The sequence below is a fragment of the Vitis riparia genome, chromosome 6 (assembly GCF_004353265.1).
Source record: "Vitis riparia cultivar Riparia Gloire de Montpellier isolate 1030 chromosome 6, EGFV_Vit.rip_1.0, whole genome shotgun sequence".
Classification (NCBI taxonomy): Eukaryota; Viridiplantae; Streptophyta; class Magnoliopsida; order Vitales; family Vitaceae; genus Vitis; species Vitis riparia.
This window is the reverse complement of record NC_048436.1, coordinates 1,351,373-1,373,649: the sequence shown is the minus strand read 5'-3', so window position 1 is coordinate 1,373,649 and position 22,277 is coordinate 1,351,373. Positions and strand designations below refer to the sequence as shown.

General features: G+C 38.5%; 1 protein-coding gene across 1 annotated transcript; it reads right to left on the bottom strand.

Moving 5' to 3' along the window:
- Window positions 1-519: 519 nt before the first annotated feature.
- Window positions 520-21,794, bottom strand: LOC117916058 (heterogeneous nuclear ribonucleoprotein Q-like). The gene is made up of 10 exons (XM_034831865.1): window positions 21,720-21,794; window positions 19,769-19,784; window positions 18,631-19,120; window positions 18,433-18,549; window positions 17,897-18,037; window positions 17,524-17,697; window positions 16,571-16,778; window positions 16,265-16,440; window positions 1,079-1,164; window positions 520-944 (listed from the first exon to the last, which is right to left on the bottom strand). The coding sequence occupies exons 3-10, from the start codon at window positions 19,084-19,086 to the stop codon at window positions 791-793; spliced, it is 1,512 nt and encodes a 503-aa protein (XP_034687756.1). The 5' UTR covers window positions 19,087-19,120; window positions 19,769-19,784; window positions 21,720-21,794; the 3' UTR covers window positions 520-790.
- Between the last annotated feature and the right edge of the window lie 483 nt (window positions 21,795-22,277).

Here is a 22,277-nt window from a genome sequence, read left to right as displayed (position 1 = left end):
TCAGAAAGACCTTAGATAAAAAAAAAAAATGGGCGTGTTTAACAAGTCTATTGATGGTGATTTAGTGTTTATGTTTTATTGGGGGAGGGAAGATTTATTTTTTATAAATAAATTATTAGAAAATAAAATTGAAAAGATAAAGGTATTGTCCTTTACTTTAGAAAATTGATTTACGATTGAAAATTTTATAATTTTATAATTAATTTTAATTATATTTGATTTTCTTTAATGAAATCAATTATAAGAAAACTAGTTTCCTTAACAATTTTTTTTTCTTAATACTCCAATATTTCCTCATTAAATTTCAACCCTAGGCTTGACATCAATGGGTATAGGAACCAACATTAACGAGCATATAGGCGGAGGAACCCCCCCAGCCACCTACTTATAAAGAGTGTGAACGTTAAAATTAGGATTTAGGGTTGAAATAATAATGAAACGAGTTTGGGCAGTTCATTTAATAGAATTTAGAAAGCTTAAACCCGAGATAGACATGGTAAGGACGGCCCAGTTCAAGTCTTGTTTTATGGCCCGCAAGCCTATAACTACTTAGGAACTGAATGAACTAATGATGCCAACAAGACAAGAAGAAGAATGTTTATGGAGTTGAAGGTTAAATACTACTTATAGTGAAACACTAAATAATCTCAAATGGCATAATAGTAGAAATCACACATAGGAATAGGAGCAAAGAGATTCCCTCCCTCTGTCCTCACACCTAATTCCCTCCACAATGGGCACTCAAGGTAAGCAGTAAATTGGAACCATTGCCGCTGCTCTCCCCTGCAGTTTAATATGGGTGATACCTCCTTCCATGGCCACCATCGTTGTTGTGCCTTCCCCTGCTAGAGCTCCCACCACTCTTGCTGCCACTCCCACTCCCACCCCTGCCACTACTTCTCTGATGTGAAGGTGGGGTGTGTGGCTGTGCTCCTGGCTGTTGCCTACAAAGAGGGTGGAAACATAAATGTCATTGGGCTTTCAATTCCCAAGCATACAAATCAGCAGGAAATTTTATTTTATTTTCTGTTAAGAAAATAGAAGAAAAAGAAGATTGGGTAGCATAGCCGGTGCTTACAAGACATATCCAATCCGCCCGTCAGGGAGAAGCATTGGCATCATTGCCATACCAGCAGGAGTTGGTCCCCTCCCATAGATCAGTGGCTGCAAGACAAATGCATTTCAGAATCAGCAGAAATCTAGAAGTTATAGAACTTCAATGGACAGTGAATAATAAAGAAGCAAACAGCCGTGATTGACACTCATTTTATAACCTCTTGATTGCAGCCTAGAATTCAAGTTCCACTAATGTATCATATAATTCATCAAAACATTAACAGTATATGTTTCCTACTTTAAGAAATATACAAGGTTTGGTATGTAGAACAGGAAAAACTGGAGTTCAGTTGGTGTTTATTGGGTCTACGGTTGGGGTCAATCTTATGTCATCACCAGGTTTTGATCAACTCTGGCATTCTTTTGAAGAAGGAACCAGTATAACAAGATGATTCCATGAATGGTGAGGAGAAGCTTAAAATCCCCCACTAAGATCATTAAAACATCCAGATAAGCGGAAAGAATATCAAATTAGAAACAACATTGAACACTCGATTGAATAGAACAAACATTTTATAGAACACGTATCTAAGTACTAAAAGAACATATATTTGCTAGTGTAGTGATTGACGCAAGCTTCTCCTCCACTATCACCTAGCATCCTTCCTATCAACATAATCATCTCCTTGTTTGTTTGTTTGTTTGTTTTCCTTTTCCTTTTTCTTTTTCTTTTTTGTTTTCTTTTTTTAATTTCTTCTCTTTCTTTTCATTGGAGACAACAAATTCATTGTTTTAAAAAGATATGTACAAAGGACAAGAGATCCAAATATATGTCAAGGAAAAAGAGGTATGCCTATGCTGTTCCAAAAAAAAAAACAAATCAAGTTGCACAGCTTAAGGTGGAAAAATGTACCCAAAAAAAAAAAAAAACTCTCTACACACTCAAGGAGGTAAAAGGTCTCCCACAAGAGAAACCATCTACTTTGCAACTTGCTAGGCTATATCATCACCATCCTTCTTATCCTCAGTGGCGCCATCCTCATTCTCCTAACATCACCCAAGGGTTTTCAAATAAATTCATTAATCACAACTGAAATAAAAGTGGAGTGTCGTAACGCAGAAGACAGAGCAAAAGAACCACCAAGGCATTAGAAGAAAGCAAAAAGCGGCAACAAAACAATTTTGTGGCTACTGGCAAGGAGGTTACAAATTGCACAAGAATGTCAGCCCTATTTTAACTATTGTACATAATGGAGATCCAGTCACACTGCAACCTGCTGTGTAGGAAAAGTCCATGCTGACATTAAATAATCACAGAACAGCCCCCCTTTTATCAGAAGACGAGCCAGGAAAGAGCCTAAACCTTGTAGCATTGCCATTACCAGCCTGATATTACACATTCACTCTCAAGATGAGATAGAAAAGGCCAACACGGATCAGGCCCAAATTCCAAGGGGAGTTTGACGGGGGAAAGCTTTTTAAAGTTTATTTAAGGAGGAAAGGGAAGACCTAAATAAACTTTAAGTAGGATTAATATTAATTAGAATTGAATTAAGATTGGTATTTGTTGGAGTCTAATTAAGATTAGCTAGTTAAGTTATAACATAATTAGAATTTGAGTCATGATAGGTTATTAGAGTCCTAGTATTCTTTTTTTTTTTTTTTTTGATAGGAAACCACGCAAGAATATATTGATAGAAAAAGAAGTACAAAAGGAGGATGAGGAATCCTCCCTCCAAAAGAAAAACTAAACAACATGAAAAAATAACAATACACTAGGCCGTCCCATTGGAACTATTGGAACTACACACTGATAGCCAATCAAGTTGTAATACGTTAAGGGGGGTGCCCTTAAAACCCGCTGAACAAAACGCCCAAAAGGACGCAAGGAAATGAATGGAATCCCCAAGATTCCCTGAATTCCTAGCCTTGTCCTCAAATGTCCTAGCATTTCTTTCCCGCCACACAACCCAGATTAACGCTATACTCGCGTTTTGCCATAGAATTACCCCTCTCTTGGACTTTCCAAATCCTTTGTAATTGATGAACATCATGTCTGAAATGCTTTTCGGAGGAACCCAATCCATCTTGGCTAGCTGAAAAAGTCTGTGCCACAACCCCAACGTCACTGAACAATGGAGAAAGAGATGATCTGCTGATTCTCCTTGTTCCATACACAACTTACATATGTCAGGGCTAATAGCTTTGTGGGGTCTCCTCAATTGTAGCAAGTCATTGGTATTCACCTTCTTATGTGCCACAAGCCAGACAAAGGCCTTAACTTTGAAAGGGACTTGAGATTTCCAAACAAACTTAGTGGGGAAAAATGGAGATGAATCAAGCATTTGGGACAGGGCTGTAAAGAAAGATTTGACTGTGAACAAACCTGAAGACAATAAGGACCATGATCTCGCGTCTGAAGCGGAAGTGGATAAGTTCATACAATCTAGAGAGTACATGAGGCGTTCTAGATCTTCTATCTCAGAATCGGTTAGATTATGATGGAAATTAAAGTTCCATGAGAAAGGGCGAGACGAACCAAAGATTGAAGATATTGGAATATTTTTATCCATTACTACTCGAAATAGTCTTGGATATTGGTCTTTTAAAATTTGGTCCCCCCACCACAAATCTTCCCAAAAGCGAATTCTTTCCCCATCTCCTACGATAAACCGAGTATACTTGGAAAAATCCTGAAAGCCTTGTGCTATGGCCTTCCAAGGACACCGGTGTGACCATCTGACTATAGTATTGGCATCCCAACCATTTGAGTGTGTCCCGTATATGCTAAGAATAACCTGATGCCAAAGAGATGTACTCTCCCTAGGGAACCTCCACAACCATTTCCCTAGAAGAGCACGATTCCTTAAAGGAATCTTCCCAATCCCCAAACCCCCTATAACTCTCGGCTTGCACACTGCTTCCCACCTAACAAGATGATCTCTTTTACCTTCCCCAACCCCTGACCATAGAAAGTCCCTTTGCATCCTCTCGATTTTTGCAGCCACTGAAGCTGGAATCTTAAACAAAGAAAGGAAGTAGCTAGGGATATGGGAAAGGCAAGAGTGTAGGAGAGTTATCCTACCACCAAAAGATAAGTAAGCCTTTTGCCATCCGTCTAATCTCCTAGAGATTCTCTCAATCACTGGATCCCAGAATCCACAAGCAGTTGGGTTCCCTCCCAAAGGAAGACCCAGATAAAGAATGGGCCAATCTGAAGCCTTGCAGTTAAGCAACAACGCTAACCTAGAGAGGTGATTCTGATCAAAGTTGATGCCAAAAAGATTACTCTTGTCAAGATTGACCTTAAGCCCAGAGATTTGACCAAACACTAACAATAAACTCTTAAGAGTTTGCAATTCTTCCTCTCTAGGGTTAGCAAATAGGATAGTATCATTTGCGAATTGCAGATGGGTCACCCTACATCTATTTCTACCTACCCTGAAGCCCTCCAGCAAATTTCTTTCCTCAGCTTTCAACAACATTCTACTCAACACATCTGCAACAATAGTGAATAGGAAAGGGGATGAAGGGTCACCTTGTCTTAAACCTCTAGATGCCTTGACCCATCCTTTAGCATTACCGTTCAATAGAATAGCATAAGAGACCGACGATAGACAACCTCTCATCCAACTCCTCCATTTAGAACTAAAACCCTTCTTCTCCAACACGTGATCTAAAAAATCCCATTTCACATGGTCATAAGCCTTTTCAAAGTCTATCTTGAACACAACTCCCTCCTCCCTTGATCACTTTTTCTCGTCCACAATCTCATTGGCTATAAGAATTGCATCCAGAATTTGTCTCCCTTGAACAAAAGCACCTTGAGTGGAGTGGATGGTCTCTTGTAGAACTCCTCTTAGACGCCTTGACAATACTTTTGCTATTATCTTATATAGACAAGTGATCAAACTGATAGGTCTAAAATCCGAAATCTTCTTTGACTGACTCTTTTTAGGCAAAAGGACTATGAAGGAAGCATTAGTGTTTTGATTAATAATCCCACTATTGTGAAACTCTGCAAACACCCTCACTAAGTCTTCCTTGATCACATCCCAACAGTCCTGAAATACTGCTATGGTGAAACCATCAGGCCCCGGCGTCTTATCCCTATCTAACTGAAAGATGGCATTAAAGATCTCTGCTTCAGCGAAAGGGGAATCCAACCTAGAAGCACTCTCTTCTGAAATAGGGGACCAATCAATACCTTCTACTCTCCATGACTCGCCAGGAGGACTCGAGTAGAGTTTTTTGAAATATAGTAATATCTCCTCTGTGATGCTCTCGGAACTGTCCAACACCAAACCTCCTTCATTCTCCAAGAATTTGATGAAGTTCTTGTTACGTCTCCCATTAGCCACTTTATGAAACAGCTTTGAGTTACAATCCCCCTCCTTAACCCATTTTACCTTAGCTTTTTGTTTCCAATGAATTTCTTCCCTTAAAATTAGCTCCTCTAACTCCCCTTTTCTTATAACTCTTTGAGCTGCAAGATCAGAAGAGAGAGCCCCTTCTTGTTCAATGGCATCAATGTTAGCTATTTCATCCAATATGGTTTTTTTCCTTTCCTTAAGCATTCCAAACGTATTCTTATTCCAATCTTTCAATTTTGCCTTAACGAATTGTAACTTCCTCATGAACTTGTGACCTTCCCAACCATTTCCTTCAAATTCTCTCCACCAACTGCTAAAGCTCTCTTTGAAATTATGATGTTGCAACCACATATTCTCAAACCTAAAAGGTGTTGGTCCCCACTTGAACGGATTAGTATCCAAGACAATCGGCCAGTGATCTGATGTCCATCTAGGAAGTACTTCTTGAAGGCTTTGAGGGAAGGAAAGCTCCCACTCATTTGAATAGAGAAACCGATCCAATCTCTTACACACCGGTGACTCCTGCATGTTTGACCAAGTAAAAGAGGCATTCCTTAATGGGGGATCATGTAATTCGCATTCTCTTATAAAACCATCAAAATCCCTCATGCTGGAAGTGACTCCAGATCCCCCCAGTTTTTCTGATCTTCTCCTTATAACATTGAAGTCACCTCCAACACACCATGAGGGATAAGTAAGGCCAAAAAGGTCTAACATCTCCACCCAAAACTCCTTCCTAATTGAGGGATTGTTTGGACCATAGACTGCAGACAACCACAATGGTCCGCTTCCATCCAACAAGAACTTGACTGAGAGGGAAAAGGATCCTATTACCACCTCCTCACCTCTCATTTTTTTTGAGTCCCAAATGATCAAAATCCCTCCTGAAGCCCCGCACGCCGGAAGAATAGCCCACTCCTTATTCCTAACCAACCAGACACTACCTACAAACCTTCTGTCACACACCTCTCTTTTTGTTTCCTGAAACATCACTACATCCGGATTCTGAAGCCGTAGAAAATCCTTAACCACCCTCCTCTTTGTCCTAGATCCCAACCCCCTTATATTCCAACTTATGATCCTCATAAAAACACCTCACTGCCCCTAAAACTCTAGACCATCACCACCAAAGCTCAATTGCCTATGGCAATTCTGTTCTTTCGTCTTGAGTACACCTTAATATCCAAGGAACTCAAGACTTCACAAACTTGAGCCATTTTGCTAGGGGAAAGACCTTCTATTTGGAAGCCACTCATCTAGGAGAAATCTGAGTCTCCCTTGCTTACTGTGCCCAGAATAGGGACCCCGTGAGGCGAGCTGGGATTGGTCTTATCATACTTAAAGCTCTCAGACATCAGATTCATTCCAGCCATCTGGGACTCCACTTCAACATGATTAGGATTGCCAACATACCCGAGATGATGATCCCCAACGTCACTTTTTTTTTTTAAGCGATTTTCAGTTAACACTCGGTTTTTCATAGGAAACTGGGAATGAAAGGCTGAAATGGAGAGATCGGGATCAAAAGGACTTTGGTATGGAGGAGCCACACCAGAGAAGGGATACCGTAAAGGCAGAGAAGGCTGAGAAGTATGATGAGCAGATACCTGGAAAATTCCCACTTTCGTCATTCCACAGTCCCCCCCAAAGATAAGTCCTTTTTCTTTGTTCGCGTGATAAGAAGGATGATCTGAGACTGAAGATCCACTATGAGAATAACCCACAAAGCCCTTAACACCTTCTCCGTCTTCTCCTATAGCATTATTGCGCATTTTCTCCTTCTCTTTTGACATAAAAGGAACCCTAGGAGTATTCCTTTGTTCCTTGATTTCCTCCGTCGGCGTCGTTCCTTCCTCGGAACCCCCTTGAAACAAAAGAGATCCCATTTCGGCGACTTCTTCCACTGAAAGAGTATCGCTACCTGTCGGCGATCTCTCAATCGTAACTGGCTCTTCTCGGCTTCGATCCCCTTGTCGGCTTACAGAGCTTGACGGAAGTAGGACATTCCACGGCTTCTTTGAACCACGCATCACCGTGGGGTCCCTCCGTTGAATTTCAGAGTCCTCGTAGCCTACCTTCGCCTTCCCCTTTGCAGCGTGAGTAGCTCTGTGTGACGGGCCCTTCAACGAACTGTTTTGCTTACCGCCCAACTCTTGGCCCATCTGCTGGATCAGGCCTTTCCCAGGGGCTTCCCTCTTCCAGCCCACATCATTTTCTGACATAGGCCTGGGCTTACTAAAAGATTAGGCCCTTGACAAATGTTTGGAGGCCCAGATCTCATCCACGAGATTTGACTGGGCTTTGACCTTACCAACCTGCTTTGGCCCAACACCTCCTGCTTTCAGTCTTTTAAAATTTGAATTGAAAGACGTTGGAGGCCAGCTGTTTCCCTCTTCCGTCCAATTCATTCCACGTGTCCTCCCGGGAGCATTTCCAGCCTTTTGACCACCTCTCCACTCCATTGATTTATCATCTGCCCCAGCCGAGGACCCCTTTCCAGCCGTTGATCGATCTTCATCTTCCCTCCTTCTACCAACTATCCCCGAGTGAGCCTCAGCCAAATGCCGAGTTGACTCACCCATTTTTCTAGCCTGCATGTCGTCTTCTTTTCCTACCACTGTAACTGAGACTGTGAAATCCCAACCCCCATCTACCACCTCAATCAAAGCGGGAAGCACCGATCTTTCTTTCATAACAACTCTCACCCTAGCTTTGCTTAGATCAAAAAATTTCAATGTACACCAATGTCACCGTCCCCCACTGCTCCATGATTTTCTTCAAGTGAACCTCAGACCATAAATGGAATGGTAAACCCCTTAACTCAATCCAACCTTCCTTGAATTTCCCCTTTAATTCTGAGTTTTCCTTTGGCGACCATCTTCTCAACAAGACTGTATTTCCTCCTTTAATCCTGATGAACCTTGACTCGTGTAGTGATACAACCTCCTCTAAGGTTTCTACAAAAAACAATCCTTTTCCTCCGGCGAATGGAACCACTGTCACCACGCCTTTGTGCCCTAACCTTCTCGCCATAGCCCGGCCAACCTCATCCCAGTTAACAGAATCATTGTGACATTCGCACACCACGGCCCTCACCCATCTCCCTACAGAAACAAGGCCGCCTCTCCTCGGTCTTTCTTCTCTGACTACATTCGCGAAGGACCGTTGCAAGGGACCCACGAATTTGTGCAAATTCCTTCCTTCCCTGCTCTGCCTACCTTTTTCGTCAAAACCCGAGGAGGGGACCACCAGCATTGAATACAACGCTTCCTTTAAAAGTTCCCATCCCCTGCCATTGTCCCCCTCAAGTATTACCAGAAAGGTTGACTTCCTTCTGGAGGCGAATTCTGATAATCTTATAAACCTGCCATGTACGTTGAAGCCAACCTCCAATAGATGAACTCTGTTCTTTCCTCTAAATTTTCTGTTGAAACCCATAAAAATCTTCATCTCAATGGCCTTTGTCAATTGTTCTATCAACCAGCTAACCTCTTCCTTCTCAAAACCTAAGACGAAAACAGAGCCTTTACTGTGCTCTGTTAGTGAACACCATCTTCCTCCGATCTCTCCCTCGAAACTAACCCAGAATGTCTTCCTCTCCACTGAGACCTTCAAGGTCCTTCCCATACTTTTTCCTCAATACAAGAATACAATATTCATGATATCATCAATGTAGACTATCAAGATTGTGCCTTCCTTACTTCTTATCCATACAAGCAATCAATCACCCCACCAAATGAAGCTTTTTCTGATGGGCTCCAACTCCCTACCTCCAAAAAGGGAAGAGCTTTTGATTGCAAACACTAACCAACTAGGCTATCTTGGCGAGTTAAGCTGAACAGAAATATCAAAGATCATTCTTGGGTCTAGAAACATTTCTGTCTTCAACTAGAGTCCTAGTATTCTTTGGATGTTATAATAAGAATTAGAGTCATAATAGGTTATTAGAGTCCTAGTAGACTTTGGATTTCTTAGAGAAGCCTAGACTAATCAAGGTAAATCAAAGGGATAAATTGATATTAATAATATTATATTTTCTTTCATTGCAAGTGTTGCAATCCTCAATGGTGAGACTCCATTGATTTCCTTCTAGGTGAGATTCCTAGAAGGCCTTAGTGAGACTCTAAGGTTTTCGATATTTCTTCATTGTTTCTTCTTTCTCTCTATTTCTCATCTTATATGTTTTCTTTACCATAAAATTTATTCCTTGTTCCTCTCCTTACACCCTAAAAATAAAACCCTAACCCACCTACTTTTGAGAATAGGCAACCATCCTAGGGTTGTCCTATATCAGAGTTTCTGTTGAAGTTCAATATTACAATGACTAGAAACTCAAGAATATGACAACAGGAATAAAAAACCCATACTACTACTATAAGCATCAAAGAGATGGATAAAGTGAGTAATGACTGAGTTAACAATGAAGACAAGAAAATAATCCTCTCCTGCATGAAAAAATCTATTAGAGACATTAGTTTTGGATACAACAGGATTCTCTCCTACATCCCTCTTACAGTTCATCTCCATGGGCCATAATGTGGCTAACTTCCAGCTAAATTAATTTTTTCCCCATAAAGGCAAAGGTTTTGCATGGTTAATAACCCACAGGTCACATGGTTGGAAACCAAAGGCCTAATAAAGCCATCAGCAAAAACATATTGTGTTTGGAGAACAGGGAATATCATTGTTCATGAGCTACAAGCTCCTTAGTTGGGATATTCTTTGGTAGCTCATTAAAAATTCCCAGAATAATAGTTATTTCCTTTGAGGATTTTGGCTTAAGGGTGTGAAATAGTGTGCTTTAATAATGAGATTTATTAATTGTTAAGTGATCTGGTTGCAATGACCTTTTGAGGACAAGCAGGGGTAGTAGAGGAGTATGGGCCACATGGCATAGAGTTTGCTTCTTGGCTTCTCTATGGATGTTTGTAACCAAGAGATCACCATGTCTCATCGCTAAGGATTTGGAGGCAGCTTGCTTGGATTTTCCAGCTCCTGATCTATTGTAGTCTAGCTCATGCTCCGTGACCTTTCTTACCATCTTTGATTGTCCTCTCCTGGGCTAGAGCCCTCCCTTGGGCAGTCAAAAAGGTTTATTTAGGATGCCATTGCAGCTTTGTTGGGAATAAGCATATAAAAGAGTAACTTCTTTTGCTTGTTTTGGACTACATAAAGGGAGTGAAGCCAGAGGATGTCCAAAGATTCAAAGCAATTGGTTCAAGTTTTAAAAAACTTATTTGTTCTCTTTTCTTGTGGTCTAAGAAGTCTTTGGATGCGAGTCCTATGTCTTTGCCCTTTTTTATTACTATTGATCTTGGTAAATTGGCCCCATTTGGCGCTTTTTACATACTTTTGGTGTACCTGGATTGTGCCCATTTTTTGTAAGTGCTTCTAATAAAATTTTCTTGTCAATAGAAACAAAAAAAAAAAATTATTAAAAAATGATTAAAATTTTTATATAGAGAATGAATTAGGAAGCTGATTGGTAACCAGGAAATTCAGGTTGAATTACCATTGAAGCTTATTGTGCCACCCAAGCAAATTTGTTTTTGAAAACATTTAAAGATTACAAATGAGATGCACCATGCATCTACTCCAAATCAATATGATATGGACCAATAAAGTTGAGTACTTAGAGTTGTTAGAAAATTTGAAAATGGCATCAGACATAGGAATTAGGAATAATCTCATTATTGAAGAGCAGTCCTCAATCAGCTGGGCATCATTAGGCAGTAGAAGCCCATGACAATTGATTCATCAAGGGACATGATAGCCTCCTTTTTTTTGGGGGGGGGAGGGGGGGGGGGATAGTGTTGAAGAGAGGTTTAGGAAAATGTTGGCTATGTGGAAGAGACAGTATATTTCCAAAGGGGGAAGACTCACCCTAATTCGGAGCACTCTTTCCAGTTTGCCGGTCTACTTCATGTCTCTTTTCCTTTTGCCCAAAAAAGTAAGGATGAGGTTGGAGAAGATTCAGAGGAACTTCCTGTGGGGGGGAGGTGCTCTTGATCAGAGGCCTCATCTTGTTAGGTGGAATCTGGTTTGTCTGGAAAGAAAGAAAGGTGGTTTGGGGGTAAGAAACTTAGCGTTGATGAATAAAGCTCTCTTGGGTAAGTGGAATTGGCGTTTTGCCATTGAAAGTGAGGCTTTGTGGAAGCAAGTGATCAGTCACAAATATGGTGTAGAGGAGGGGGGTTGGTGTACTCGGGCCGAAAGTGGGAGGCATGGTGTAGGGCTTTGGAAAGCTATTAGAAAGGAGTGGTTGGGTATGTATAGCAATTTAGCCTTCCGCGTGGGTAATGGTCGGAGAGTGAGATTCTGGAAGGATAAGTGGTGTGGAGATGAGCCTCTCTACGAGTCCTTCCCTTCTCTTTTTGCCATTTCCCGGGCTAAAGATGCCTGGGTATCGGAAGTGTGGAACCTAGATGGTGTAGGGGATGGTTGGACCCCTCTTTTCTCAAAGGCGCTTAATGACTGGGAAATTGAGATGATGGAACAGTTTATGCTAAAAATCCAAGCATTTAGGGTGCAAAGGGAGAACGAGGATAAGATGGTTTGGACAGCATCTAGAAGTGGTGTTTTCTCAGTCAAGTCGCTCTACTCTACTCTGGAGCCTGGTGGTTTTGCTTTGTTCCCTTATGTTGGTATTTGGAGAGCGTGTGTGCCTCCTAAGGTAATTTTTTTCGCTTGGGAAGCTTCCTGGGGCAAAATCTTAACTTTGGACCAACTCCAGCTGAGGGGTTATTCTTTGGCAAATAGGTGTTTCTTTGTCTTGCTAAAGCAGAAACGGTGGATCACCTTTTACTCCATTGTATTATGATGAGGGCATTGTGGAATCTTCTTTTTTCTCTCTTTGGTGTGGAGTGGGTTCTTTCTGGTACAGTTAAGGAAACTCTCCTTGGGTGGCATGAAGCGTTTGTGGGGAAAATCCGTAAAAAGGCGTGGCAAATGGCCCCCTTATGTATATTTTGGTCAGTTTGGAAGAAAAGAAATTTGTTGGCTTTTGGGAATGAGGTGTTGTCAATCCAAAGGTTGAAACATTCTTTTGTATGTAATCTGGTCTTGGGTTAGGGTGTCTATAGTTTTCAGCCATCGGTCTCTTGTTAGCTTTTTTGAGTGGCTATGCTTTAGTTATAGGTAGGGGTTTCGTCCCGCTACCTTGGTTTAGAGTCGGTGGGCTGCTTTTGTATACTCCCTGTATACCTAGAGGGCACTAGTTTGGTGTCTCCTCTTTCATTTTAATACACTTCCCTTTACTTATCAAAAAAAAATGATAGCCTCCTTTTTTTGAAGGCCTAAGTTATAAGAGAGCTAGGGCTTTAGAGGAATTGGCAACATTGTTCTGAAAGGAGCAACATGCACTAAAGCACAACCTAATGTATGTACCTAAGCCAAGCAAGTTGTAACTTATGGGTGCATGTCAATTTTATAAATCAGTGTAGTTGTGGACATGCAAACATTTATTATACTCTCATAATCACCAAATATAATCTAAAAAGTCCAATCCAAGCAATAATAATAATAAAAAAGATTCCAAGCATTTAAATAAGCATCCAATAAAAAAAAAAATCAATGTGATTAAATAAAATTCCAATATACAGCCACAAATTTCAAGAATAAAATTGCAAATTGCAAAAGGACAAAAAGAAAAAAAAGAGAAAAAAAGGACAAGGTGTGACTCTTCAACAGGTCATGTGACTTGACAAACAAGGTGCTATAGCTAGGGAGCCATTATACCAAGGCCTAGGAATGCCTCTAATGACTATAGTTTGCATGATATCCCTTTTCCTTTAATACAGAAAGATCCATGATTATTGCATTTACTGCTGGTGTTTCGTGTTCCTATGGTTTTGGCAGTACTCAGGGAATTTTTTTTTCCCTCTGTTTTTAGCTTGTTTTTGCCTTATTTTGAGAAAGATATCCTCTTTCTTTTTTTTCCCTTTAAACAATATCCGAAAATATTGTTAAAACTGAGATATTAATTTCTAAGGGCACAATGATTCTTCCTAACCACCAGCTTCGCATCCCACCTATTCTACAAGCCTGTACCTACTTGTTAGTCACCAAGTGACAAAAGAAGTTTTTGTGGGATACTAGGTAGCCTTGCAAGAATCTAGGTTGGTTCTCTTGGGGAGAACTAGGAGAAAAGAGTGTCAGATATGGAGGTGGATAGGTCTGAAGCATTTGGATATGTTGAAGAAAACCTATATATACTAGGAGGCAAAATTAGTTTGATTCAGAATTGCATACTGAAAATCCTTATTTGTTCTCGTTTGTGCTCCCAATCAAGTTACTTACAGGCTTGAGTAGATTGAAAGAGATCTATTGAGATAAATTTTAGCTACTAAGAAAGATAATTTGGTCAATTGATAGACAATCGTTCTCTCCAACATCAATGCTCACCAAAACACTATGTTATATTCATTATTGATGTTTCTCGTGTTTAACATGTGCTTCCTTTATGTTCTGATGTATGAACCAGAATTTATTTTGAAATCTACACCTTTTGCAGCGTACAGTACACATAGGACATCAAGATAGCATGCTGTACTCTTTTTCATAAACTTTACAGCAATATTGGATGAAGTTTGTAAATGGGTATTTTGAGCAAAAACATGTACTTGTCCAGGAATTTTCTTTTAGAAAACCCACCAGCATTTTATTACATCTAAAAGTGAAGTGAATCAGTCAATGTAAAGATCAAACGATGCAGTGGACAACTTTGACTTTGAGGTATGCTATTGTTCTTGTACTATTGCACAGTGCTTCCTACATAATTAATCTACAATAATCAGAAGGGAATAAATAACTTCTGAAAGTTACTTAGGGCAGAAGTCCATGAAAAGTGATAGCACATCACCTGAATGCGAATTAAGTTTTCTAATACTAGTATGATTTCTAAAGGACGGACAATATTTGCTAGTGTAAACAGATTAAAGGCAAACAGATTAAAGGCCAGCAATCCTATTATAAGGGGAAGCATGGTAGACCTTGGTCAACCCTAGTGCCATACCTGTGGCATAAAGTCAACCACGAAACAACTTACAGGTGTGCTTTAGGCATCCAAAGATTTGTTCTCAGTCTCCACAAGGTCATGGTAGCAATACATGTACCTGTCAAGCAAAGGAATTGGATATTCCATATCTATCTAGCCTATAATTTTAAAACTCATTCAGAAATTCCACGACAGATTGAGCTATTGTGACAAAAAAAACAGTATTTTATGAATTTGACAGGGCAATTAAGCTTGAATCAGCATGTTCATGAAATCCTGCAATGTTGTCAACATGGTAACTAAGCAACATTGTGCAGAGATGCTGTAAAGAGATGATCTTTCCTATTTTGCTTGCAGTTTGTGCTCCTCTTTAATGTTTGATGATGCTCGCTGTCATTAATGTCCTGGAAATCTTACTGCTACCTTACTAGGGTGGCATGTTCAAGGATTGTGCTATGGATCATACAGTTTCCCTTATGTTGAACTTGTTCAGGTGCATGCTTATTCACAATAATACATTAAACTTTTAGATGGCTGGTCGGTTCAAGAATGCCACTTTAACTGGTATTGTCAATGGTTCCTGGATGTCTTTTAAAAACAACAAATGGATTTACCGGAAAAAAAATATTTGGTACTTTATGAAGAAAAGAGAAAGATACACATTGTTCAAAAGATGAAAGAAAGCAGCCAGTTCCACTTCTTAGAGTATGGGATTTTCTCCTGAAACAGAGATTCCAAGGAAGATTGCTGCAGGAAGAAATGCAAACCTTGATACTACTAGCTTCCTTGGATGGATTCAGAAAAACAGGATAGAAAGAAGTGTTAGCCTCACTAAAGTTAATCCAAATTTTCATTCAAGAACCCAAGTTTGATGCATATAAGGAAGGAAAACAGCAACGTCTGACAGATTAGTTAGACCCAGCGAGTGTCTTGAAGTTCTTGAACAATCTAGGTTGGCATATGAAGTGTAGGTATGCGATGGACAGAACTATCAATAGATTAGTTACTCTACTGCCAACCAACAAGTAGAATGTCTCAAAACCTGCATGGACTAGCAAATTTCCTAACAAAATGGTTCCAGATAACCAAAATTATGGATTACTTTTAAAGAAAAAGGCAGGGCAATCTGTTCCCTGAATCTTGCTCAATTGACTTGTTAGCCTGTAAGTCCTCCGGTATTTTATCTTTCCTATGCACCCTGCCACAAACATAAAACCACTCCTATGGCTTGCTAGGGCAACAACCCACTGCCTAAAAAAACACCCCACAAAAGAAAAGAAAAGAAAAACAAACAAACAAACAAACAAAAAACAAAACACACACACACACACACACACAAAAAAAAAAAAAAAACCCTCAAAAAATAGAGGGAAAAAAAAAATGGCCACACCAGAGGAATACTTAGATTCATCAAATCACCTTAACTCATAATTTGGTCCAGACTATGACATAGAAAGTCATACTTTTAGAAGATAGCTTATGAACCTAATGCCAAAAATTTCATGTTTGTTAGTTCATAACTGCCCATTAGAATGTGCTGTAAATGTTAACTTAATGTGTAGCCAATTCTCTGTGTATTCCTGGGCTTCATAAAGAGAATGAAGATTTCAAAGAAGATGCAGAAAAAATAAAGAAAATAAAGCAGAGACAATTCACTGAACTGTTATTATAATTGTTTCAACCTTTCATGTTGTTACCAGTAAAGAAATATCTCAATATTTCATTGGGCCTAGTTTTATGAAGCTAATTGTAAGAAGGAATTACCATCCACCTGATTATCAATTAAAAGATACAAAACGATCAACAAATTTAAACAAATAAATACATGCAGCCATCTCACCTGTGCAAAGCCTGCTGTGCCATAACCTGCACCTAGAGCACCATAGCCACCACCAACAAAACCATAACCTACACGAGGTGGATAACTTGAAAGCAAACCTGACTTTTGTGAATTAGATCCACCAACAGATTTCTGATCTGCCTGAGGCTTTGCAAGAGAACACTCCAAAACCTGGCCTGAAAATCAGGAAAAAAAAAAAAAAAGCCAACATATGTAAGAGTTTGTACTTGCTTTCTTTTTCCCTCTTTTTTATTTATTTTCTTCAAGGAGGGAGGAGAGACACTAGTAAAGTAAAGTAATGATCACCATCTATCTCATATTTCTCAGTGTTCTTAAGGGCTTTCATAGCACTTGACCTCTCTGCAAAGTGTACAAAACCAATTCTACTCTTTTCCTGTCCAGATTTTGCTGGTGGTAAAACCACTTTCGTGATTTTTCCATGGTGTTCAAAAAGCTGCTTTAACTGATCTTGGGTTATGTTCTTCGGCAAATTCTTCACGTATACTGCTTTCACCTGCATGAGACAACAAGAAGTTCGAGGTGATCAATTCCAGCTTTTGAAGAACAATACACCCCACAACAAATTGCAACATAATGCAGGAAAACACACATCCATACTCCATAGCACTAGTTCATGAAATGAAGGATAATACTTTCTCGTTTTGATAGGTAAATTTTTTCTTTTTTTTTAATTCTTCTGTTTTTTTTTTTTTTTGTCCTGGTCAGGACAGAGATTTTTTCCGTCAGGAAATCATGTCTTTATGAAGGATAATAGCTCAATAACATTCCAATCATGAGATGGGAATGATCATCCAATTGATTTAATGTAATTTAACAGACACCACCGAGCTTCTTATTTCTTATCTTGTCCTCTGTCAGAAGCTCAATCCTAGCACTCTTGCTATGGGTTTAATGAAGTGGATTTTTTCTTCCTTTTTTTTTTCTTTTTTCTGATCAAAATGAAGTGGAATTTTTTTAGTAGGATCATGACTGTTTTAGCATTTCAGTCTCTTGAATTCACCAAGATGTATGCATATCAATGAACTGAATTGTTCTTTCTGGTCCAAAGGAAAAAAAAGAGTATGCATATCAGATAAGTTCTGGCACCAAAATATTATTGTACTTCATGTGGTTTAGAAGTCACAATGTTAAATACCAATACCCATGCCAGTGTCCCTGTCACATGAATTGTGCATTGACTGCTCATCTTGCTGTGAGACAACCTTGAAACAAAAAATAAATAAATGAACTTGGAAAACCTGTGAAGCAGGAGAAGAATCAGCATTCTTAGGGTCAGCCCAGCTCACAGTAGGAGCATTATTGTCTAGTTTGAATTTCGGGTTCATCATCTTCTGCCTCGAATATTCAGCACATGCATGGTTATAATAGTCAATAAAAGCAAAGCCACGGTTGTTGCTAGAGTTCTTCATATCCTGTTAACCAAAAAATAAATAAACAAGCAAAATGCAAAAAAATAAAATAAAAATCAAACCATTGGCAATGATGAATGCACAGTTTCATAATGATTAATAATCAGGCCAACAAATGGAAAGAGAGAGAGAGAGAGAGAGAGCAGATATACATGTCCAGAAACAATAACTACAATAAAACTAATAACAAGATCGCACTAACCTTCACCAGTTCAACAGCTGTAACTCCAGGTCCAATCTCAGTCACCACCTTCTTTATATCTTCTTCTCCCCAGCTTCTAGGAACATTACCAATGAACAGACGATGCTTTGCTTGAGATGTTGAACATTTTATTTTTCTCCCCTGTGTGTTTGCATGAGAAAGAGAGAAAGAAGAAAACACTCAGCAATTTTAACAATGCCTAGCGTTCACCATAAGTCCATAACCAACATGCTTCAAGACAGCATTTTTTTTTTGTTTTAAATGATAATTTCCCAAAAAGAGCAATTCTAGATCTGTTCTGCATAAAACAATGGAATCAAAGAAAATTCCCCCAAGATTCCTTAAAACCTCTTCACTAGTTCTTCTTCTTCCATTTTTCTTTTTCTTTTTCTTTTTTTTTTCTTGCAAGGTTTTCAGTTAAATCCGGGGTAATATTTTAGGGGTAATAAACTCAGAACAGAAAGTACCACTAAGTCAACCAAGTCTCAGAATATCATTGGCTCAGAAAAACACAATGCACAAGAAGATTGTGTTACCTTAAATTCAGTATTATTCAGCTCCTCAATTGCTTTAGAAGCCAATTCTACATTTCTAAAGGTCACAAATGCAAAGCCCTTGTTCTCACCCGAATCCTTGCCTTTCATTATTCTAACCTGTAATTGGATAATATGATGGCATTAGTCTTTATACAGAGCACTTAAACTGGGTACAGGATAAACAGAAGTATAGCTTACTTCAGTTACTTCTCCTACAGACTCGCAAAAGCTCTTCAAGTCCTCCTCAGAAGCATCTTGTGAAATACCACCGACATATACTTCAGAACCATGAGCTGGCAGGGCAAGAAGCTCAGCATGTTTTTTGCTCTCATCCTCGTCTTCAATCTTCCCTCCACCACCACTTGGGCTTTTCTGTTCATCAGCTTCATTAGCCTCTTCTTCTTCCTCTTCTTCCTCTACTTCTTCTTCTTCTTCTTCCACTTCCTCTTCCTCTACCTCTTCTTCCACCTCTTCCACTTCTTCTTCTACCTCTACTTCTTCATACTCGACCTCTTCATCCATTGCCTCATCAGGATCATTGTCTTCATCAAGATCCACCCTCTCATCAGACTCAACTGGCTTTTCAGGCTCGCTTAGCTTTTCAGGTTCAACTGGCTTACAGGTTGCTGATGCATTTGCCTTTGCCCTTGGCATCTTATGTATCTAATTAAGTAAGCTTGCAAGGCAACTGTGAAGAAGGTATAGAAGCCAGAAGAATTCATGGGAAGAAGTATACATATATCGAAAGGTGGAAACAAAATGAAAGGCCAAAAGGAGTTGCAGAGTATGAATTTCAATTGAACCCGTGTTATGAAATATGAGTCCAAGAGGTTGCAATGTGAAAGACCAGGTTGCATTGTGAAAGACAACTTATTAAAAGGGATAATGATAACAATAGTAGCAGTACTAAAAGAGACAGGCAAAAGAGATTTCCGAATGATAATCAAGAGGATTATGAATCTGGTGCCAAGACCAACCAAAAAACAAAGAAGAAAGAAAGAAATCAAAAAATGAATGTCTCGATATCAGAATAAGACAGCAACCAAAAAGAATATTGACAAGTTTAAGCTTTCAAGCATCTTCATTCCAGGAGGGTGTAGCCCCCCCCAAAAAATGTAAGAATAAAGAGAAGAATCATATATGAACAAAGACATTAAATCATAGACAGTAGAATTACGGGACAATCACGATGCTCCAAGATAAACCAAGGTGAAAAAACAAACAACATTGAAGTGCCCAATTGGAAATTTTAGCAATTCAGATATAACAGGAAGGAGAGTGAAGCCAAAAATTGCCCAATCTCACAAAAATAATACCAGTTCCAAACTAAACGTACCAATTAGTGCCGCTTCCTGCAATAAATTGACACACAATAATTGAAATCAGAAATGACCATCATGCTTCAAACAAAAACTTCTCAAAAGATTACTGACAATGAGAATAAAATATAATTATCCATTAGCTGAGTTTATGCATAAATGACAAATGACAGGGACTTGACAACGGACAGTTTCTCTCCATTAAGCTTGACAAAGGATGGGTAATTCTTTTATATGTAATCTGTGGTCTTGGTCTAGGGTGTCTATAGATACGAGTCCTATTTCTCTTGTTAACTTCATTAATTGGTTAGGCTTTAAGTAAAGACAGGTGATGTTTTTTGCTTCTTTCCCTTCCCCTCTGGGCTAAGCCTTTAGGCTTTTACTGTATACTTTGAGGGCACTGTTTTTTGTGTATCCTTTTTTCCTTATATACGTCTTTTCTTTATCTATCAAAAATAAAAAATAAAAAAAAATTACCCCCCATTTGGCATTTATGAAATCTGAGAAACAGTAAAGAAAAATAAAAGGTCAAGGATCTTGTGTGGTATGATGCTTTGGTTTCCAAAACTCAGACAAGCCAAATAGTTGTACTAAGCTCCCATTTGTTTCTTCAGGTGCCAAATAATAAATAACTCTCTCAGCAACCAAACATAGAATCAATGAGAAAAGAAGAAAGAAAAAATACCTATGATTAATGCAATTGAAAAGGAATAATTTTTATTTGAGAGGTTATAGATGTATAATATTGACTTGTAAGCAGAATTACATCACAGAATCTTCAACATGGAATTGTTAAAGAGCACTAGAAGCAAAATCCGATAGAATTATACATAGGCAACAATCTCATCAACATAGAGGCAGCTTACCCCAATTCACCTCCCTGAATATGCATATTCATGTTGGGATCTAAGCATATCAGTTTGTTCCTATGTATAAAATAGAGCTTACATCCATAAAGATAGATTAAAAAAGATCTTCAATCTGAACCCATACCAAACTCATAGTTCCTAATTATATATCCCAAACCATTTGTAGGGAATTTGGATGCCCCATGCAAACCAAAACATTTCTTTCTGTTATCCCTTTGTATGACTTCATTTTGTTTTGCATATAGTCAAACTTATGTGCATAAACATTTTCTATCATCATTTTTCCATATTTTTTATTTTTTTGATAGGTAAAGAAAAATGTCATATAAAAAGAGACGCCAAAAAAGCGACTCAAGGTATACAATACCTATCATTTTTCCATATCTACTATTATTTTCCTGTGATCCTTTCTTCTGCTTCTTCTTCTTCGTTTTTTTTTTTTAAAAAAAGAAGAAAAAAGGAAAAAAATTCTCTCTTATCTTCCGAATGACTCCCATTTGAAAAGGATTACATCAAAACACTATAACCCACACTGCAAAAATTTCCCCTAAGTTTCTTGGCCTCTAAATCTTTGCCCCGGCTAGATATTAGATTAAGTACGCTTAGCCACCGTCCACTGGAGGCCCACGCTTCAGGAACAAAAACCCGATCATGTATCAATGAATCAATGCCAAAAACTATAAATTTATTTCCCAAACCAAACAACAAAAATACTAATCCCACAAACCCACAAGCCATCTTCACAAAACCCAACTCAATGTACAACTGTTGTCAATTAGCTCAAGATTTCATCCAAGAAAATTCATATTTTCCTTCAATAAGTGGGAAAATTCATGTTTTTTTGTTGCACGAGTTCCGAATCTCGCATCAACTACGCCAAACATTTTAATAGAAGGCGTAGCTAAGTGAAAGGTTCAGTTTTCTCAGGTCTCTATAAATGAAAATTGAAAATTTTTCTTTTCTGCTACTGCGTTTTCTCAGCAACCAAACGCACGGTGCATCAAATAACAGCTTGAATTAGAGGAAAATAAATAGAGAAATTTTGAAAAAATAAAATAAAAATAGCAAAGACGAGAGGGAAAATATAGAGAAAGGGTACCCGAAAAAGCTATCGGCAGAGAGATTCTTTGGAAGTTGAGAAACGCAATGGAAGAGAACAAACCCTCGACCCACCTTTTTATTCAGGAAGCCCCTTTCACTATTTGTACAGAATACCATCAAATTTACCGCTGGTAAAAAAAGGTAATCCTATTTTACCATTCGTAAATCCTTATGTTCATCCTTTTTAACAAAATAGGTTATTTGATTAAGAGGACATTGAAACCAATTTTGAATATCTAACCCTTTATTCTTTTTTTATAATAATTTGATAAAAATATTCTTATTCTTATTTTTTTTTTTTGGTAAAAATAACTTTTTTTTTAAATCTACCAGTAAATACTAGAAATAGTCAATGATATTTATGTTAAAAATTGATTATTTTTCAAGTAAAAACACAAAAGATGAATTATTTCATCTCTTTTAACTAATTAATTCTAACAAAATTTGTTATATTTGATTAAAAAGTTAAAATTTATCTGATTTGATTAAAAATAAACATCGTGTTTTCAAAACAAAAATTTTTATTTTATATATAAAAATACCCTTGATGAGCCAC